The sequence below is a fragment of the Vicia villosa genome, linkage group LG7 (assembly GCF_029867415.1).
Source record: "Vicia villosa cultivar HV-30 ecotype Madison, WI linkage group LG7, Vvil1.0, whole genome shotgun sequence".
Taxonomy (NCBI): domain Eukaryota; kingdom Viridiplantae; phylum Streptophyta; class Magnoliopsida; order Fabales; family Fabaceae; genus Vicia; species Vicia villosa.
This window is the reverse complement of record NC_081186.1, coordinates 125,013,531-125,037,234: the sequence shown is the minus strand read 5'-3', so window position 1 is coordinate 125,037,234 and position 23,704 is coordinate 125,013,531. Positions and strand designations below refer to the sequence as shown.

The window sequence follows — 23,704 nt, the reverse complement described above, 5'->3', positions numbered from 1 at the left end:
ATTAAAAATTCAAAAATGTTGCAAAAATATAATGGCATTATACATTAAATTGAAACTTTTTCTATTTTAAAAGAATAAAATGGAAACATTGAAATAAGTAGGTATTGGGGGACATAATAAACTATACAGATCGAAAAAACTAACTAACAATAATAAAATGAGAAAAATGGAAAAATTATTGATTTAAATGTATAAACTCAAAAATATTTATAAATTACAAAATAGAAACATGATTACGACTCAAGGGAACAGCACAACGTGTGTAACGAAAGAGTGTGTGAAGGCGTATGTGTGCATGCGTGTGACCAGGCTCAAAAAACATAATTGTGTGTGTGTGTGCGTGCGTGCCTATGACCAGGACTGGAAAACATAATCACGCCTCAAGGGGTAGCAACACAACCTACCCAACCATTTGGTTTTGTTTTTCAATTTTATAACATCTTCATCGATTCTGATCTTTTTCCCTTCGTTACCTCTATCCAAACCTTCCTTCGAAGACCGTGGCACCCATACTCATGGGTAGTATTCATACAATCCAACATTAGCAATGTGTTGAGCCTGAAAGGATAGATAGAATGGAATGAGACTGATGTTTATTTAGACACATTATACTATGTCGATTACAAGAATTATGAACCTGGAACTAGACTAGAAAGCCGTGTGAAATGGTCAGGGTACCATATTTTAAATGATTTTATCGAACCTAGTAAGTTTGCAGTGGCACAGTTGATATCCGGGGATATGTGTTTACCTTCAACATGTATACCTTTCAACCTTGGACTTGGAAATTAACACATTATAATTGGAAAATATTCATTGTAAATGAGAAAATAATTATTATGAGCCTAACTTTTAATTAAATAAGAAAACATGAAATGTGTAGGAAAGTGAAGTAGGAAAACAAAATAAAATCCAAGACTTTTATTCATTATTAATATATTTTGATATGCATTGATGAATGCATATAATATTACACATCACACAGTGGCAATCACTTTGGCAATTTAAATTCAGTGCCACAGCTGTTTGTAGGAATACAATTGATTAAATCTTGTTGTCCATTGTTGGGAAAGCAGAGTACTATTATTCATTGGTTTTTCATGTCGTTTACAATATAGCTCAGGAATTACTTAAATAGAACTATTATAAATTGTACTGTTGATGAGAGCTACTCCATAAGGTATTGTGTTGCCAGGGATAATGTTGGTTGCTCTAAGAATAGGATTTAGATTTGTCTTCTTCCTAATATTGTTAACAAAGTTGATATAATGCGAAGGACTAAGTTCATGATGTGAGCATGTTCCATGGAAATCTCATTCATCTTTCCAAAATTTATAGTTATCTTCATTTAAATATAAATTGGGCCAATACAAATCTAGACCAGCCTTGGGATTATTATATCACCCTGAAAATAATTATGTTATAGTGTTAATAATAACATCTCTATTGTTAATCAAAAATTCAAAAATGTTGCAAAAATATAATGGCATTATACATTAAATTGAAACTTTTTCTATTTTAAAAGAGTAAAATGGAAACATTGAAATAAGTAGGTATTGGGGGACATAATAAACTATACAGATCGAAAAAACTAACTAACAATAATAAAATGAGAAAAATGGAAAAATTATTGATTTAAATGTATAAACTCAAAAATATTTATAAATTACAAAATAGAAACATGATTACGACTCAAGGGAACAGCACAACGTGTGTAACGAAAGAGTGTGTGAAGGCGTATGTGTGCATGCGTGTGACCAGGCTCATAAAACATAATTGTGTGTGTGTGTGCGTGCGTGCCTATGACCAGGACTGGAAAACATAATCACGCCTCAAGGGGTAGCAACACAACCTACCCAACCATTTGGTTTTGTTTTTCAATTTTATAACATCTTCATCGATTCTGATCTTTTTCCCTTCGTTACCTCTATCCAAACCTTCCTTCGAAGACCGTGGCACCCATACTCATGGGTAGTATTCATACAATCCAACATTAGCAATGTGTTGAGCCTGAAAGGATAGATAGAATGGAATGAGACTGATGTTTATTTAGACACATTATACTATGTCGATTACAAGAATTATGAACCTGGAACTAGACTAGAAAGCCGTGTGAAATGGTCAGGGTACCATATTTTAAATGATTTTATCGAACCTAGTAAGTTTGCAGTGGCACAGTTGATATCCGGGGATATGTGTTTACCTTCAACATGTATACCTTTCAACCTTGGACTTGGAAATTAACACATTATAATTGGAAAATATTCATTGTAAATGAGAAAATAATTATTATGAGCCTAACTTTTAATTAAATAAGAAAACATGAAATGTGTAGGGAAGTGAAGTTGGAAAACAAAATAAAATCCAAGACTTTTATTCATTATTAATATATTTTGATATGCATTGATGAATGCATATAATATTACACATCACACAGTGGCAATCACTTTGGCAATTTAAATTCAGTGTCACAGCTGTTTGTAGGAATACAATTGATTAAATCTTGCTGTCCATTGTTGGGAAAGCAGAGTACTATTATTCATTGGTTTTTCATGTCGTTTACAATATAGCTCAGGAATTACTTAAATAGAACTATTATAAATTGTACTGTTGATGAGCGCTACTCCATAAGGTATTGTGTTGCCAGGGATAATGTTGGTTGCTCTAAGAATAGGATTTAGATTTGTGTTCTTCCTAATATTGTAAACAAAGTTGATATAATGCGAAGGACTAAGTTCATGATGTGAGCATGTGCCATGGAAATCTCATTCATCTTTCCAAAATTTATAGTTATCTTCATTTAAATATAAATTGGGCCAATACAAATCTAGACCAGCCTTGGGATTATTATATCACCCTGAAAATAATTATGTTATACTGTTAATAATAACATCTCTATTGTTAATTAAAAATTCAAAAATGTTGCAAAAATATAATGGCATTGTACATTAAATTGAAACTTTTTCTATTTAAAAGAATAAAATGGAAACATTGAAATAAGTAGGTATTGGGGGACATAATAAACTATACAGATCGAAAAAACTAACTAACAATAATAAAATGAGAAAAATGGAAAAATTATTGATTTAAATGTATAAACTCATAAATATTTATAAATTACAAAATAGAAACATGATTGCGACTCAAGGGAACAGCACAACGTGTGTAACGAAAGAGTGTGTGAAGGCGTATGTGTGCATGCGTGTGACCAGGCTCAAAAAACATAATTGTGTGTGTGTGTGCGTGCGTGCCTATGACCAGGACTGGAAAACATAATCACGCCTCAAGGGGTAGCAACACAACCTACCCAACCATTTTGTTTTGTTTTTCAATATTATAACATCTTCATCGATTCTGATCTTTTTCCCTTTGTTACCTCTATCCAAACCTTCCTTGGAAGACCGTGGCATCCATACTCATGGGTAGTATTCATGCAATCCAACATTAGCAATGTGTTGAGCCTGAAAGGATAGATAGAATGGAATGAGACTGATGTTTATTTAGATACATTATACTATGTCAATTACAAGAATTATGAACCTTGAATTAGACTAGAAAGCCGTGTGAAATGGTCAGGGTACCATATTTTAAATGATTTTATCGAACCTAGTAAGTTTGTAGTGGCACAGTTGATATCCGGGGATATGTGTTTACCTTTAACATGTATACCTTTCAACCTTGGACTTGGAAATTAACACATTATAATTGGAAAATATTCATTGTAAATGAGAAAATAATTATTATGAGCCTAACTTTTAATTAAATAAGAAAACATGAAATGTGTAGGGAAGTGAAGTAGAAAAACAAAATAAAATCCAAGACTTTTATTCATTATTAATATATTTTGATATGCATTGATGAATGCATATAATATTACACATCACACAGTGGCAATCACTTTGGCAATTTAAATTCAGTGCCACAGCTGTTTGTAGGAATACAATTGATTAAATCTTGTTGTCCATTGTTGGGAAAGCAGAGTACTATTATTCATTGGTTTTTCATGTCGTTTACAATATAGCTCAGGAATTACTTAAATAGAACTATTATAAATTGTACTGTTGATGAGAGCTACTCCATAAGGTATTGTGTTGCCAAGGATAATGTTGGTTGCTCTAAGAATAGGATTTAGATTTGTCTTCTTCCTAATATTGTAAACAAAGTTGATATAATGCGAAGGACTAAGTTCATGATGTGAGCATGTGCCATGGAAATCTCATTCATCTTTCCAAAATTTATAGTTATCTTCATTTAAATATAAATTGGGCCAATACAAATCTAGACCAGCCTTGGGATTATTATATCACCCTGAAAATAATTATGTTATAGTGTTAATAATAACATCTCTATTGTTAATTAAAAATTCAAAAATGTTGCAAAAATATAATGGCATTGTACATTAAATTGTAACTTTTTCTATTTTAAAAGAATAAAATGGAAACATTGAAATAAGTAGGTATTGGGGGACATAATAAACTATACAGATCGAAAAAACTAACTAACAATAATAAAATGAGAAAAATGGAAAAATTATTGATTTAAATGTATAAACTCAAAAATATTTATAAATTACAAAATAGAAACATGATTACGACTCAAGGGAACAACACAACGTGTGTAACGAAAGAGTGTGTGAATAATTGTGAGTGTGTGTGCGTGCGTGCCTATGACCAGGACTGGAAAACATAATCACGCCTCAAGGGGTAGCAACACAACCTACCCAACCATTTGGTTTTGTTTTTCAATTTTATAACATCTTCATCGATTCTGATCTTTTTCCCTTTGTTACCTCTATCCAAACCTTCCTTGGAAGACCGTGGCACCCATACTCATGGGTAGTATTCATGCAATCCAACATTAGCAATGTGTTGAGCCTGAAAGGATAGATAGAATGGAATGAGACTGATGTTTATTTAAACAAATTATACTATGTCGATTACAAGTATTATGAACCTCGAACTAGACTAGAAAGCCGTGTGAAATGATCAGGGTACCATATTTTAAATGATTTTATCGAACCTAGTAAGTTTGCAGTGGCACAGTTGATATCCGGGGATATGTGTTTACCTTTAACATGTATACCTTTCAACCTTGGACTTGGAAATTAACACATTATAACTGGAAAATATTCATTGTAAATGAGAAAATAATTATTATGAGCCTAACTTTTAATTAAATAAGAAAACATGAAATGTGTAGGGAAGTGAAGTAGGAAAACAAAATAAAATCCAAGACTTTTATTCATTATTAATATATTTTGATATGCATTGATGAATGCATATAATATTACACATCACACAGTGGCAATCACTTTGGCAATTTAAATTCAGTGCCACAGCTGTTTGTAGGAATACAATTGATTAAATCTTGTTGTCCATTGTGGGGAAAGCAGAGTACTATTATTCATTGGTTTTTCATGTCGTTTACAATATAGCTCAGGAATTACTTAAATAGAACTATTATAAATTGTACTGTTGATGAGAGCTACTCCATAAGGTATTGTGTTGCCAAGGATAATGTTGGTTGCTCTAAGAATAGGATTTAGATTTGTCTTCTTCCTAATATTGTAAACAAAGTTGATATAATGCGAAGGACTAAGTTCATGATGTGAGCATGTGCCATGGAAATCTCATTCATCTTTCCAAAATTTATAGTTATCTTCATTTAAATATAAATTGGGCCAATACAAATCTAGACCAGCCTTGGGATTATTATATCACCCTGAAAATAATTATGTTATAGTGTTAATAATAACATCTCTATTGTTAATTAAAAATTCAAAAATGTTGCAAAAATATAATGGCATTGTACATTAAATTGTAACTTTTTCTATTTTAAAAGAATAAAATGGAAACATTGAAATAAGTAGGTATTGGGGGACATAATAAACTATACAGATCGAAAAAACTAACTAACAATAATAAAATGAGAAAAATGGAAAAATTATTGATTTAAATGTATAAACTCAAAAATTTTTATAAATTACAAAATAGAAACATGATTACGACTCAAGGGAACAACACAACGTGTGTAACGAAAGAGTGTGTGAATAATTGTGAGTGTGTGTGCGTGCGTGCCTATGACCAGGACTGGAAAACATAATCACGCCTCAAGGGGTAGCAACACAACCTACCCAACCATTTGGTTTTGTTTTTCAATTTTATAACATCTTCATCGATTCTGATCTTTTTCCCTTTGTTACCTCTATCCAAACCTTCCTTGGAAGACCGTGGCACCCATACTCATGGGTAGTATTCATGCAATCCAACATTAGCAATGTGTTGAGCCTGAAAGGATAGATAGAATGGAATGAGACTGATGTTTATTTAGACAAATTATACTATGTCGATTACAAGTATTATGAACCTCGAACTAGACTAGAAAGCCGTGTGAAATGATCAGGGTACCATATTTTAAATGATTTTATCGAACCTAGTAAGTTTGCAGTGGCACAGTTGATATCCGGGGATATGTGTTTACCTTTAACATGTATACCTTTCAACCTTGGACTTGGAAATTAACACATTATAACTGGAAAATATTCATTGTAAATGAGAAAATAATTATTATGAGCCTAACTTTTAATTAAATAAGAAAACATGAAATGTGTAGGGAAGTGAAGTAGGAAAACAAAATAAAATCCAAGACTTTTATTCATTATTAATATATTTTGATATGCATTGATGAATGCATATAATATTACACATCACACAGTGGCAATCACTTTGGCAATTTAAATTCAGTGCCACATCTGTTTGTAGGAATACAATTGATTAAATCTTGTTGTCCATTGTTGGGAAAGCAGAGTACTATTATTCATTGGTTTTTCATGTCGTTTACAATATAGCTCAGGAATTACTTAAATAGAACTATTATAAATTGTACTGTTGATGAGAGCTACTCCATAAGGTATTGTGTTGCCAGGGATAATGTTGGTTGCTCTAAGAATAGGATTTAGATTTGTCTTCTTCCTAATATTGTAAACAAAGTTGATATAATGCGAAGGACTAGGTTCATGATGTGAGCATGTGCCTTGGAAATCTCATTCATCTTTCCAAAATTTATAGTTATCTTCATTTAAATATAAATTGGGCCAATACAAATCTAGACCAGCCTTGGGATTATTCGAAATATCACCCTGAAAATAATTATGTTATAGTGTTAATAATAACATCTCTATTGTTAATTAAAAATTCAAAAATGTTGCAAAAATATAATGGCATTGTACATTAAATTGAAACTTTTTCTATTTTAAAAGAATAAAATGGAAACATTGAAATAAGTAGGTATTGGGGGACATAATAAACTATACAGATCGAAAAAACTAACTAACAATAATAAAATGAGAAAAATGGAAAAATTATTGATTTAAATGTATAAACTCATAAATATTTATAAATTACAAAATAGAAACATGATTACGACTCAAGGGAACAGCACAACGTGTGTAACGAAAGAGTGTGTGAAGGCGTATGTGTGCATGCGTGTGACCAGGCTCAAAAAACATAATTGTGTGTGTGTGTGTGCGTGCGTGCCTATGACCAGGACTGGAAAACATAATCACGCCTCAAGGGGTAGCAACACAACCTACCCAACCATTTGGTTTTGTTTTTCAATTTTATAACATCTTCATCGATTCTGATCTTTTTCCCTTTGTTACCTCTATCCAAACCTTCCTTGGAAGACCGTGGCACCCATACTCATGGGTAGTATTCATGCAATCAAACATTAGCAATGTGTTGAGCCTGAAAGGATAGATAGAATGGAATGAGACTAATGTTTATTTAGACAAATTATACTATGTCGATTACAAGTATTATGAACCTCGAACTAGACTAGAAAGCCGTGTGAAATGGTCAGGGTACCATATTTTAAATGATTTTATCGAACCTAGTAAGTTTGCAGTGGCACAGTTGATATTCGGGGATATGTGTTTACCTTCAACATGTATACCTTTCAACCTTGGACTTGGAAATTAACACATTATAATTGGAAAATATTCATTGTAAATGAGAAAATAATTATTATGAGCCTAACTTTTAATTAAATAAGAAAACATGAAATGTGTAGGGAAGTGAAGTAGGAAAACAAAATAAAATCCAAGACTTTTATTCATTATTAATATATTTTGATATGCATTGATGAATGCATATAATAATACACATCACACAGTGGCAATCACTTTGGCAATTTAAATTCAGTGCCACAGCTGTTTGTAGGAATACAATTGATTAAATCTTGTTGTCCATTGTTGGAAAAGAAGAGTACTATTATTCATTAGTGTTTCATGTCGTTTACAATATAGCTCGGGAATTACTTAAATAGAACTATTATAAATTGTACTGTTGATGAGAGCTACTCCATAAGGTATTGTGTTGCCAGGGATAATGTTGGTTGCTCTAAGAATAGGATTTAGATTTGTCTTCTTCCTAATATTGTAAACAAAGTTGATATAATGCGAAGGACTAGGTTCATGATGTGAGCATGTGCCTTGGAAATCTCATTCATCTTTCCAAAATTTATAGTTATCTTCATTTAAATATAAATTGGGCCAATATAAATCTAGACCAGCCTTGGGATTATTCGAAATATCACCCTGAAAATAATTATGTTATAGTGTTAATAATAACATCTCTATTGTTAATTAAAAATTCAAAAATGTTGCAAAAATATAATGGCATTGTACATTAAATTGAAACTTTTTCTATTTTAAAAGAATAAAATGGAAACATTGAAATAAGTAGGTATTGGGGGACATAATAAACTATACAGATCGAAAAAACTAACTAACAATAATAAAATGAGAAAAATGGAAAAATTATTGATTTAAATGTATAAACTCATAAATATTTATAAATTACAAAATAGAAACATGATTACGACTCAAGGGAACAGCACAACGTGTGTAACGAAAGAGTGTGTGAAGGCGTATGTGTGCATGCGTGTGACCAGGCTCAAAAAACATAATTGTGTGTGTGTGTGCATGCGTGCCTATGACCAGGACTGGAAAACATAATCACGCCTCAAGGGGTAGCAACACAACCTACCCAACCATTTGGTTTTGTTTTTCAATTTTATAACATCTTCATCGATTCTGATCTCTTTCCCTTTGTTACCTCTATCCAAACCTTCCTTGGAAGACCGTGGCACCCATACTCATGGGTAGTATTCATGCAATCCAACATTAGCAATGTGTTGAGCCTGAAAGGATAGATAGAATGGAATGAGACTGATGTTTATTTAGACAAATTATACTATGTCGATTACAAGTATTATGAACCTCGAACTAGACTAGAAAGCCGTGTGAAATGGTCAGGGTACCATATTTTAAATGATTTTATCGAACCTAGTAAGTTTGCAGTGGCACAGTTGATATCCGGGGATATGTGTTTACCTTCAACATGTATACCTTTCAACCTTGGACTTGGAAATTAACACATTATAATTGGAAAATATTCATTGTAAATGAGAAAATAATTATTATGAGCCTAACTTTTAATTAAATAAGAAAACATGAAATGTGTAGGGAAGTGAAGTAGGAAAACAAAATAAAATCCAAGACTTTTATTCATTATTAATATATTTTGATATGCATTGATGAATGCATATAATATTACACATCACACAGTGGCAATCACTTTGGCAATTTAAATTCAGTGCCACAGCTGTTTGTAGGAATACAATTGATTAAATCTTGTTGTCCATTGTTGGAAAAGAAGAGTACTATTATTCATTAGTGTTTCATGTCGTTTACAATATAGCTCGGGAATTACTTAAATAGAACTATTATAAATTGTACTGTTGATGAGAGCTACTCCATAAGGTATTGTGTTGTCAGGGATAATGTTGGTTGCTCTAAAAATAGGATTTAGACTTGTCTTCTTCCTAATATTGTAAACAAAGTTGATATAATGCGAAGGACTAAGTTCATGATGTGAGCATGTGCCATGGAAATCTCATTCATCTTTCCAAAATTTATAGTTATCTTCATTTAAATATAAATTGGGCCAATACAAATCTAGACCAGCCTTGGGATTATTCGAAATATCACCCTGAAAATAATTATGTTTAGTGTTAATAATAACATCTCTATTGTTAATTAAAAATTCAAAAATGTTGCAAAAATATAATGGCATTGTACATTAAATTGAAACTTTTTCTATTTTAAAAGAATAAAATGGAAACATTGAAATAAGTAGGTATTGGGGGACATAATAAACTATACAGATCGAAAAAACTAACTAACTATAATAAAATAAGAAAAATGGAAAAATTATTGATTTAAATGTATAAACTCATAAATATTTATAAATTACAAAATAGAAACATGATTACGACTCAAGGGAACAACACAACGTGTGTAACGAAAGAGTGTGTGAAGGCGTATGTGTTCATGCGTGTGACCAGGCTCAAAAAACATAATTGTGTGTGTGTGTGCGTGCCTATGACCAGGACTGGAAAACATAATGACGTCTCAAGGGGTAGCAACACAACCTACCCAACCATTTGGTTTTGTTTTTCAATTTTATAACATCTTCATCGATTCTGATCTTTTTCCCTTTGTTACCTCTATCCAAACCTTCCTTGGAAGACCGTGGCACCCATACTCATGGGTAGTATTCATGCAATCCAACATTAGCAATGTGTTGAGCCTGAAAGGATAGATAGAATGGAATGAGACTTATGTTTAATTAGACACATTATACTATGTCGATTACAAGGATTATGAACCTGGAACTAGACTAGAAAGCCGTGTGAAATGGTCAGGGTACCATATTTTAAATGATTTTATCGAACCTAGTAAATTTGCAGTGGCACAGTTGATATCCGGGGATATGTGTTTACCTTCAACATGTATACCTTTCAACCTTGGACTTGGAAATTAACACATTATAATTGGAAAATATTCATTGTAAATGAGAAAATAATTATTATGAGCCCAACTTTTAATTAAATAAGAAGGTTGTATCTAACATTGATGTTAAATTATTTAATTTTTAATTTTGTTATTAACGTTGTGTTCCTTCTTTCAGTGCATTTAAGAAATTATGGTAAGAAGTGTTGTAATATTGTTATTGAATATGCACTACAAAACGTAAAATTAGCGACATGCTCATATACGTCGCCTGGGAGTGCGTGGGAACTTTTTGTGTTGTGTTTATCACGTCACAAATTTGTGACATGGCGTTCACGTCGCTAAACTTGCACAATTACCAAGCCCCCATCTGCAACTGGGACAGACAAGGTCTGCAAAAAGCAGATGGCACACTACACGAAGAAAAGTTGTGGCGTGTTTTCCATGTCACTGATTTGTGACATGTAAAACACGTAGCTAATTTTGAAATTAATTTTGGAAGTTGCGACGTGTCTCACATGTCACAAATCAGTGACATGGAAAACACGCCACAAACATTAAAATGTTTTTAAAAAAAATCTGAATTTTATTATTATAAAAAAAAATATTATTAATATTATTTGCTGAAAATTAATAAATATTAATAAAAATATTTATTTAGTTAAATTAATAATAATAATAACTAAATACAAAAATATATTAAACTTCTAAAATATATTATATTTATAATATAATATCCAAAATACTAACATATAATAAATAAAATTTTGTTATCTCATACAATTTAAAATTAAAATAAAAATAAAATTCATCCTAAAAAATCATCATCGGGATCGGGATAGTTATCAAGGTTGAAATCATGATCATTCTCTTGCTCAGTGTCAGCCGCTCCCACGTTTCCTCTAGACGGTTGACCACCACTTTGTTGAGACTGCATAAATAACCGCATTTGTTGTTGCATCTTTGCTTGCATCTTCGCCATTGCTTCTATTTGTTGTTGTTGCATCTCTGCTTGCATCTTTGCCATTGCCTCTATTTGCCGTTGTTGCCCCTCCACTTGTGCTTTTAGCGCCGCCTCACGTTCATCCATTTGGGCCTTTAGCTCCGCCTCACGTTGCGCTAACTCGCGTCTCACCTCAGTTAGAGCCAACTGTCTTATTGTTTCCATTACTTGCGGTGCCAATTGTGTTGGACGTGACGATCCTTCCCCATCTCTAACTCTTTGAAATAAATTTCGATCTCCACTTCTCAAGCTTCCCGCCAAATTTCCCGCACCAAAAAAAATCCATTAGGCCCTTTTCCGTCAATGACTTCACTCCAAATATAAAAATCAACATCTGGATGAAGCGACTCTCCTTCTCTAGGAGTATATTTGGGATTAGCGACCAAAAAATCCACAAGCTTTGTTTGATAATCCTCCTACACATAAAATAGAATAAAAATTATGTATATATAACTTAAATTAAATTATATTAAATAATAAATTGAAAATTAGTTGCCACGTGATTTACATGCCACAACATCAGAGTTGCCACATGAAAATCACGCCGGAACTTTTTAGTTGCCACGTGAAAATAACATCACAAAATTGCCATTAAATATAAAAAAAATAATAAAAATTGAATAACTTACCAAAGCTTTTCGAGTACGCTCGTCAACTAAATCACCCGATTTTTTTGTCCTAGTTTCTTTAACCAACTCGATCATGAGTGGTTGTCTCCCCAACCTTTTAGCCTAAAAAATAAAATTAACTTTAATTAAAAAACAAATAATTAATCAAAACATAACTTTAAAAAGTGACAATAATTACCATGCGTCGAGAATGTTCGTAAGTGCTTATACTTCCAACTGCATTAAGGTGTCCTCCTTTTTCAAATGCCCTCATTTTTTTAGCATTTTCAGACTTAGCTTTAAATTCCTTTGAACTCCAATATGCAATAAGTTTTTCAAGAACTTCTTGGCCCAACCACCCAGGACGACTACCATCACGTTTCCAACGCTTTCTAACATTTCGCAACGTGTCAGAAAGTCTTTTTGATGTTCTGCTGAAATAATTTTTTTTAACAAGTTTCTCGCTCATTGGATCCCACGTACACTTTTCCTGAATACATTAAAATAAACTGTTAGAAAACTATAGTAAAAAAAATTTAAAAAAACAATGACTCGAAAAAATATATTAATTGTACCTTAAAGCAATTAAACCAAGCATCTTTATTTGTAACATCTCCAAAAGTCGTCCAAACTTCTTTATACATTTGCTGAATCACATAGTACACACACCTGGCAGCAGTCCGACTCGGCCCAAACCTAAACAATAATTATGTTAATTAGCATGCATTAAATATAAATTTATATTAAAAAAAGGAAATGTAAACTTAATAAAAATTTAATATATAAGATACTTACGAATTTCCAGCGGGCCAAATATAATATCTACCGTCAATGATATGAATCTCACTCGGATCATCCTCCCCCTGAACATCGTCACCATCTGACTAAACATCATCTGCATCCTGCACAGTATCATCCCCACCCGGCTCCACATGATCATCCTCACGTGCAGGAGTGGGATGCGGGGTGTGGGATCCCCCAGTCTGCTGGAAGCGTGGGGGCATCTGTGTCTGCTGGAAGTAGGGGTGGGAATAGGCCAGGCCGACTAACAGGGGCCTACGGCCCAGCCTACATAGGCCTAGGTCAGGCCAGGCTTTTTAGATAAATAGAAAAGGCCTAGGCTTTTTTATAAGCCTATTTAGCTAAAAAGGCTAGGCCACAGGCCACATAAAAAGCCTTTTAAGCCTAAGAGGCCGACCTATTTAAATACAAATGAATAATTTTATTATTATTATACTATATTTTTTACTTTGAATTAAAAATATAAAAATAAATTTTAGTTATCTTGAAGAGATTATGAAAATAAGATGAAAAGAATCTTATGAACAATGTCATAAGTTGTTTCGATAAGTTCTCTCAAACAAATAATATCACAAAATTGATGCTACTAGGTAAACTCAAATAAACTAATGCAAACAAACATTTAATCTCATTGATATTTTAATTTGTTAGTCTATATAAAGACGAGTTGAATGACTTATTTACAAATGTTCAAATGAAATAGGCTTTTAAGTAGGCTAATAGGCCAATCAGGCCTTCAAAAAGGCCAGGCCCAGGCCAAAAAAATAAGCCTATGATAGGCTACAGTCCAGGCTTAGGCTTTGAATATTATAGCAGGCCAGGCTCAGGCTTGGCAAAGCCTAGCTCGGCCCAGCCTATTCCCACCCCTAGCTGGAAGGATAAGGGCACCTGTGTGGGATATGGAGTGTGGGATCCTCCAGTCTGCTGGAATCCTGGGGGCACCTGTGTGTTAGGTGGAAAGCTAGCAGATCCTCCAGTCTGCTGGAATCCTGGGGGCACCTGTGTGTTAGGTGGAAAACTATATCCTCCAGTCTGCTGGTATGATGAAAAACTAGGTCCTGCAGTCTGCTGAAACGGATAACTAAAGTCCATAGGTGGGCGAATAAAAGATGGTGGCCCAGACATAGGCCTCCCCTGAGAGGACAGTAATGACGTAAGAGGTTGGGTACTGGCCATGGACATGTAACCTGCTAACTGACTCTGTGGGGGGGGGCACACTGCTGTCTGAGGAGACTGGCATACTACTGCTCTTGGGCGTCGGGTCTTCTGACCCTTACCCTTCTCAGATCGGGATGACATTTTACCTATTTATTGAGAATAAACAGTTAATAAAATATATACATTCACACAAATATATTCAAACATGTTTTCATTAACACATTCAATAGATGGTTCATTAAGTAAAATTACAAAAAACACATTCTCTTATAAATACATTTATTATTCTAAATCTACAGGCTCTTCATACATATCATTATCATCATTTGATGTGATACTATCCTCAGACCCAACGCCTTCGTGCTCTTCATTCACATTATCTTCAACCAACAATACAGAAGCATCAACTTCATACCCCTCATATAACATATAATATACAAAATCTAAAACATATATATATATATATATATATATATATATATATATATATATATATATATATATATATATATATATATATATATATATATATATATATATAATATTATATTTTTTTACCATTTTTTAACATAATAACATACTATATATACATATTAAATTTCCTTTTTACCTTTTTAACATATACACATTTATAATAAATTTTATTTTTACCATTTTAAAAAATATTCTATTTCCCAATATATATTAATATAATATTATATTCTTTTTACCAATAATATTATTTTTTACGATTTTTTAACATAATAATAACATACTATATACATATTAGAATTTATTTTTACCATTTTAAAATATATTATATTTTCCAATACATATTAAACCTCTATTTTTCATTAAATAATATATATTAAACTTTAAAAAAAATTGTATCTATTTACAATAATATATAAAAATTGTATCTATTTACAAAAATATATAAAAAAATTGTATCTATTTACAAAAATATATAAAAAAATTGTATCTATTTACATATATAGATTATGTTTAATTAGATATCATAACTTACATTTATAAATCATTTTTAATAATATATAAAAATTACATATATAAATTATGTTTAATAATATTATATCTATTTACAAAAAATATAACATATATAAATTATGTTTAATAATATTATATCTATTTACAAAAAATATAACATATATAAATTATGTTTAATAATATTATATCTATTTACAAAAAATATAACATATCTAAATATTATAAATTTTAAAATATATAATTTCAATTTACTAAATTATATTCTTTTTTACTAAATTATATTTCGATTAAAAATATATATATTACCATGAACTAAACAAATTATCTCTATTAACCAAAATCTATTTTAATAAAAAACATAATATGTTTTATTAAAAAACATAAATATTTCTATTTACCATAAATTACTACATAACCTACAATTTATATCACAAAATTTTTATAAAAACACATACAATTTATCTATTATCACAAATATTACATACTACATTAATATATCACAAAAATTCCAGAAAAAACATACAATTAATCACAAATATTACATACTACATAACCTAACAATATTCAATAATCTAATTAATATATCAAAACATTACACTAAAAATATAATATTTACCTATTAACACAAATATAACACAAAACTATACTTCAAAATATTATATTTAAAATTATAAAAATACCTCAATCTTCAAGTTCAACTCTTAAAAAATTTATCTCCTCCAATCTTCAAAATCTTGAATAAAAAAAATTAAAATAAGTTAGAATTTTAATCAATACAAATTATAAATAAACAAAATATAAAATATAAATAAACTAAATAACTTACCTTCAACAATGGTGTGAGAATGGAATTAATGAAAAGAGGAAGAGAATGAGAGAATAGCAATGGAGAAAATACAGAGAAGAGAAGAGAGGAAGAATATGAGAAATGAGGAAGAGAGGAAGAAATGAGGAAGAGAGGAAGAAATGAGGAGAAGGGGAAGCGTGCAGATCTACATTTATTAAAAGAGTTGCGACGTGATTGACCAGACGGAAAGCACTGAAGTTAAAGCCACGTCGCAAGCTGCCAACGGTCCAGTTGTCAGCGGAATGGATCTCACGTCGCTAATATAGTGACTCATCAGCCACGTCGCTAATTTCAACGGTAAGAAAATTTTGAATTTGGATCTGTCTTCACCTGCCAAAGCCTGCGCAGGTCAGGTCAGTGTCAGCATTAAATTGTTCTGACGTGGATACCACGTCACAACTGAAAAGTTCAAAATTTTTATTTCCCCTCATTTGACTTTACAGATTTCAAAGTTTATAAATTTTGTTTTATTTCTTGCGACGTGTACTTCATTTCACAAGTTTTTTAAAAAAATATTTTTTTTCTGATCCCCCATGTGAATGCGTAATTGTTAATATTATTGATTAAAATAATATCCCGACGTGTTACTCACGTCAGAACAAGCCTTTTCTTCCCACGTGAATAACACGTCACAAATATATGACGCTAGGGAACCAATTTCTTGTAGTGATGGGATCAAATTTATTGCATTAAAGTTAACATTAAGAGACCTGAACAAGGTATATTTTTAGGTAGTTAGGAAAGGATGCTTTTGCTTTCAATTTTTGATGCACAATATGAATATGAATACAAAGTGTATAAAAAGTGTAGAATAAAAAATTCGGTTCCACATTAATTTTTGCAATTTAGTAGTATGAAAACCACATCAATGGATCATTCCTAAAATCAAAAAGAAGATAAAAATGATCTTTTATATTGTTTGCTCCTTTTATTAAGAGTGTAATAGTGTGTCATATCTCCAATTAATTTATGGGTTAATTCCTTAAATTTAATATTGATGTAATTAATTATTCATTATCATTTTTTCAAGCTTTGACTTAATTGATTTTATTTATTTAACTTTTAATGCAGTGATTATGTTGATTGAAAAGAGAAATAAGTGCTTATAGATTCCTCTACAATTTTAAAGTCTTAGTTTCTTAAAGAATGAGTGTGTTCTTTTACCATGAGATGCTCATAAAAACTGATATTGTTATTTTTGTTCATGATCACTTGCATTATTTAATGGTCACGTTTTCAAATCAAATTAATTATGTGTTACATTCATTATATATTTTTTAAAACCCCAGTTTACATCTATGCCATATTTTTACAAAAATAATTTAAATTAAAATTAAAATTAAAAAATAATATTTATATTTTAATGTCTGTGCGTAGTAAAATAAAAAGTAGACATAAGTGATACAATTCACATGCAAAAGGTGATACGGTAAATCAAATTATTGTAGCTACAACACTAATGAAATTTAATAAAATTTGTAAGATCTTTTTGCTTCTCAATATTAAATGGAACATGGTTGTATATTAAAAAGTTTCTTAAATCGAGAGTGTGCGGTCCTACCTAGGGGTGTTCGCGGTGCGGTTTGGGCGGTTTTGACGAAAAAAATCATCCGAACCGCAAGAGAAAAAACCATGCGGTTTGGTTTGGTTTGGTTGGCTTTTAAAAAAAATCCGAACCAAACCAAACCAACCTAATGCGGTTTGGTTCGGTGCGGTTGGTTCGGTTTTTTAGAAATATTTTATTGAACCATTCTTATACATATAGATGATAACATAACTTTGTATTTAGACATTCATACACTATCAAATAACAACAAAACCCGTCATATTTTGACAATAACTTTCTCTTTAATATGTAAAAATTAAATTAGACAAAAGTGGAATAATAAACATAAAATAATAGTATAAAAAATATAAAAATTATTAGAATGAAACAAAAAATAGAAGATACGAGAGATTAGTGAAGATGAAAAAAGAAAAAACAAAAGAGTTGAGAGATTAGAGAAGAAGGTGTGCAATAAAAACAAAACTGAAATAGGGAACATTTGCATAAAAATGAGAAGGTGAAAAAGAAAGAATATAAGAGAGTAGAGATTATAGAAAAAGAGGGAAGATGTATGTGACAAAGAAGACGCGATAATGCTAATAGAGATTTGAGAAGATCGGGACTAAAATCATGTGTAAGGATGAAAAAATTGTTCGTAATCATAAGGTTAATGTATTATAGATTTAAGTTTGAGTTGGATGTGAGTTAAGTAAAATTTAGGTTGTAACATAATGCGGTTTGATTTGGTTTGGTTCGGTTTATAAAATACAAACCGCAAACCAAACCAAATCATGCGGTTTTGTTAAAATATGACCCAAACTAATCCGAACCAAATGCGGTTTTTTGCGGTTTCGGTTTGGTTTGGTTTGGTTTGCGGTTTTCTATTGGGTTGGTTTGGTTTTGATCACCCCTAGTCCTACCAATGGGTAACAGTGTTACAACTTTACTAGATGATTTAGTTGCTAACAAAATTTCTCCTCTACTTCTTAAGCTTGTCATTCATGAAATATTTTACGTATTTTGCTTGGACTATCAACAAAAAATATCCAACCGTGTTTGCGATCAATGACATTCATAATGGTCCATAGAATAATTTGTTTCATACATGACAAAATCAAATTAAATTAAAAAATATATTTATGTTTTAACACGTGTACACACTAAAAAATGAACCAACGGACACAAAACTGCCCGCTTAGATGCTAGTAATAATAAAATTTATGTTGATTAGAATAAAAAATAATATATCCAACCAATTAAATGAGTATAGAAATTTACTCACTTCTCGTAAAATTTGTGGGTCATAGCCCGTGTATACGAAGAGTCGGTCTTTATAAACATTTTTTATATCAATGTCATAGCTTATTGTAGGAATACAATTTATTAAAGGTTTTTCAACGTTGGTAAAGCACAATCTTATTTCTAATAGATAGTATTCCTTAGGTTTTTCATCTTGTTTACCACTTAACTCATGAATTACTTTAATACTGTTATAGATTGTAATGTTGATAAAAAAATTCATAAGAGATTGCTTTATATATATATATATATATATATATATATATATATATATATATATATATATATATATATATATATATATATATATATATATATTATATATGATTATTATTTTCACAAGTTAATCTACATTTGTTCACTGAATTTTATTTCATTGTAGTATATGATGCAGCCGCGGAGTTACATCTTCATCTTTCTTTCTCAACAATAGAAAAAATCAACCTCCTCCTTCTAACAAGAGCAGCAAATCAAGAACTAAATTAAAAAGCTTTCTCCTTCCATTTTGATTTCTATTCTAACATTGTAAATCCATGGAAGATGAAAATAAAATAAAGTGCCTTGTTTTTGCTGAAAAATTATGTTGTTTTTCTTTCTTTTTTTCTATTTCAAATGTTATTCACGGTCACAGGTTTGGTTTTGAGTACCATGAATACGAGTGATTATCCAAAAATTACATAATCAAACCTAATGCAAAAATTGGAAAATTACCACAACAACAATAGAGGGGTTAAAGTTTGAAATAATCAAATTCATCGGTTGTCGAAAATGATTTCATAGATAGAAAGAGAAATAAGTTACTCTCCGAAATTGATTAAATTGAGGAACTGAATTTCTGAAAATGGAGATGAACGGCTGGAGGAAGAAGAGGGAAGAGATATTGAGTTTGTAAAAGGAAATGAAAATAACGAAAGAAAAAAGAGAAGAAGAAACGATATAGTGGAGTTGTTTGGTTAATTGAATGGTTTGATCATTATTAATATAGTAATTTTTATAAATAAAATTAATATTAATAGTTTAAATTTAAATTGTATAGGTGGACCTATAAAAATTGAACATGTCACACAGGTACCGGTACCCAATATAATATGATGGGTACCGGAGTGCTCACCAAGAATATTACTTGATACAAACCGTGCACTTGCGGTGAATTTTTTTTTTGAATAACCATTTTTTTAAAAAAAATTTCAGAAATAACCAAGATTTCAAAAAAATTACACAAATGTCATTTTTTTTTTAAAAAACACACGTTGTCGCCAGGGGGGGGTGGCGACAACACTGGGCCTGCAATGCAGTCGCCAGTGGGCCTGGCGCCCATGTGTTGATTTTAGGTGTTGTCGCCACCCCCCTTGGCGACAACACCCCCCCTTTATTTTTTTTTTCTTTTTTTTTTTGTAATTTTTTTTTCTTTAACATATTGTCCTCCTAATTTTTTTCAGTATTTTTTTTTTAATAACTACAATGTTTTAATAATTTTTGTTAGTTTTTTTTTTTAGTTTTTTTTTTAACAACAATTTTTCAATAAATTTTTTATATTGTTTTTTTTATCTATCTTGTTAAAATTATTTTTGGAATATAAATGTTAATTAACTTATTTATAATTTAGTTTCTGAACATGGTTAATAATATATATTTTATTGGTCAATGAAGTAGTGGAAGTAGTTAATGAATTATAAGTAAAATAATTAATCAATAACTTATATTTTTGTGGTTAATATAGTTGTGAAGTTGGTTAGTAAAACAATGTTATATTTATATTATAAAATAAATTTTAAGATTATATAATATTGAAAAAAAATAATATTATTTTAAAAAATATTAAATACATTAAAATATAAGTTGGACATTCGTTAAAATAATTATATATTAAGATACAATAACGATACATTGACGATAGAAATACATTAAAATTAAAGACATTTCAAAAAACATTAACGATACAAATACATTATAATTAAAAACATTACAAAATACATTCAAGATACAAATAAAAATCTTATTGCGCGCCACGTGGACCATGGTACGATCCACACTGAGGTTGTCGAATGGGTCGTGTAGATGGGTCACGAGTTGGTAATGCCCCCCTATTCCCGCGACGACGCCCCCCTCTATTTGGTACGTCTTGTGCCATAGTCGACGGTCCCTGAATGAAACCTGGGTCTTCAACATCTTGACCTATAGAATTCCCTCCATATGATAGGCGGGTGCCCGCGGCGCTGTCGAAGCTGTGTCTAGGCGGGTTAAAATTTCTCCTAGTGGGTGCAGCCTGGAAGTTTTGGAAGTCGGTGGTGGATCCGGTTTGGTTAAAATACAATGGTTGTGGCGGTGTGTTGAAGTCAAATTGTTGGCTGGGGTACTGTGATGTGTGTTGGTCGAATGTGGTGTATTGCGGGTATTCTTCTTCTATGCCCATGTCGGGGGTCATTGGTGGTGATCTTGAAGAGCCCCCCGCATGGAATTCCTGAAAATGTGATCTAGAAGAGCTCCCTGCATGGAATTCTTGATTTTGTGGTTGAGTTTGGGATGAAAAAAACGGGTGGAGTTGTTGGGAATGTTGTTGGTAAAAAGGTGTTTGTGGTTGCATTGGTTGTTGGTGGTAACTTTGTTGTTGTTGTTGTTGTTGGTGTTGTTGTGGGTAATGTTGTTGTTGGTAATTTGGTGGTGGTTGTTGTTGTTGTTGGTAATTTGGTGGCGGTGGGTGTTGTTGTTGTTGGTGGTAATTTGGTGGTGGTTGTTGTTGTCCTCCAAAATATGGAGGTTGTGCTCGCGGGTCAGCTAAATAGAAAGGGGCAGACACAATCATTTCTGGATTTGTGACGGTCCTGTACCAGTTTACATACTCGACAGTTGGCTTCATTTCTCCCGGCGCCACAGGAAATTCTAGAACCGTTTTTGATCGACGAGCCCATATTTTACGCTGCTCTATGGCAAAGGACTTGTAATTTTGTACGTACCACTGTTCGCTAACCTTCGCAAGATGCCAACGTCCCAAACAGTCAGGCTCAGGTGGGTCAGGGATACCTTGATGCATGCCGAATTGGAGCTTCACACGGTCACTCGGGTGCATCTCCACAGTGGTGAACCGTATGATGGGTGATTTTGCTGTCCAAATAGCCGCCTCGTCAAGGTCGGGTACGTGGTCCAATTCCAAGTAAGGACGCCAAATAAACTGCAAAGCAAATAATATTAATTTTAGAATATAGAAGATAGTTATTTTTAAAAATATATTTAGAAAATGGACATTTTTAGAGGTATTACTTCTTGGGGTCCTAGTCGATCTAATAGCTGGCGGTAGAAAATGATTTTGGAATCAGGCGTTTTGGACCAATCCATTCCGAGTGCATTGAACCTAAACACATTAAAAGATATAAATCAATATAGTTACAATGATGATGGAATAAAAAGCAATAATTAAAATAAGATCCAAACGTTACCTTGAAGCGTAAGGGAAGGCGTAACTGTTTGGATTTGCAGGGGCCAATATCGGCATCCTCCACCATGCCCATGTTTGTAGCAAGAATGCACATCCACTAAATGTACAAACATCCTTTTTTGCACATTTGCATAAGGAACTATATAGGTATGCCAACACAGCCGAACCCCAGCTATATGTCTTTATTGCATCAATGTCCCCAAGTAAACACAAGTACATAAAATTAACACTATTTCCCGTGCCTTCGGGAAATAGAAACCTACCAAACAACAACATAATATACATCCTAGTTTTCCGCAGTATAGTTTCTTCGTCAGAAAACTGATCCAATTGAATCCCAACATAAGCTTCCTGAAGGCCAGCAAGCTTTATACCTTGGCCCCTACCCCTTTGTTGCCCCTCACCCTCTATTAAATCCACACCCAACAATTCGACGCATAGGGCGTTTGGTTGTTGGACATTTCCATACACTGCCTTTCCATTTGTTCTGAGACCCAACAACATGTACACGTCCTCTAGAGTGACGGTACATTCACCCATTGGAAGGTGAAAAGTATGAGTCTCAGGCCTCCAACGCTCACACAATGCTAATATAAACTTCATATCAACTGAGGTATGTGTTAAGTTCATTACCTCACCAAATCCCGCACGTTTAACGTAGTCCACAATCAAAGGGTCAGGAGCAATCATCTTACCAGCACGGGTCCTAAATCTCGTGACATCCTATAAAAAAAACACCTCCCATAAGTATTTGAAATTAGTAAATTTAAGTAAAAAAAATTAAGTGTTTACTAAAACTTACATAGGTCGCAATGTTTGCAATGGTGCCTCGGTGCTCTTGACCCATAGTTAGGAGAGACATGTTTGTTGATGATGAAACACAAAGTTGCTCTGATGCTAAGTTGCTCTGATGATAGTATAAGAGGTGATGAAGAAAATGAACAAGTTTGGGAACATATTTATAGCCAAAATGCATAGGTTATTACGAGATTCCCTGCAGAGTCTTGTCACTTCATGTCGGTGGTGGGGACGAGATTCCCTGCAGAGTCTTGTCACTTTATGTCTGTGGTGGGGACGAGATTCCCTGCAGAGCCTTGTCCCGTCAAGTCTGTGGTGGGGACCAGATTCCCTGCAGAGTCTTGTCACTTCATGTCGGTGGTGGGGACGAGA

At 32.1% G+C, this 23,704-nt stretch overlaps 1 protein-coding gene across 1 annotated transcript; it reads right to left on the bottom strand.

Annotated features, from left to right (window-relative positions):
* Positions 1–12,103: 12,103 nt before the first annotated feature.
* Positions 12,104–23,704, bottom strand: LOC131620144 (uncharacterized). The gene is made up of 6 exons (XM_058891159.1): positions 23,337–23,704; positions 22,599–23,257; positions 13,042–13,162; positions 12,666–12,956; positions 12,488–12,589; positions 12,104–12,274 (listed from the first exon to the last, which is right to left on the bottom strand). The coding sequence occupies exons 1-6, from the start codon at positions 23,508–23,510 to the stop codon at positions 12,104–12,106; spliced, it is 1,518 nt and encodes a 505-aa protein (XP_058747142.1). The 5' UTR covers positions 23,511–23,704.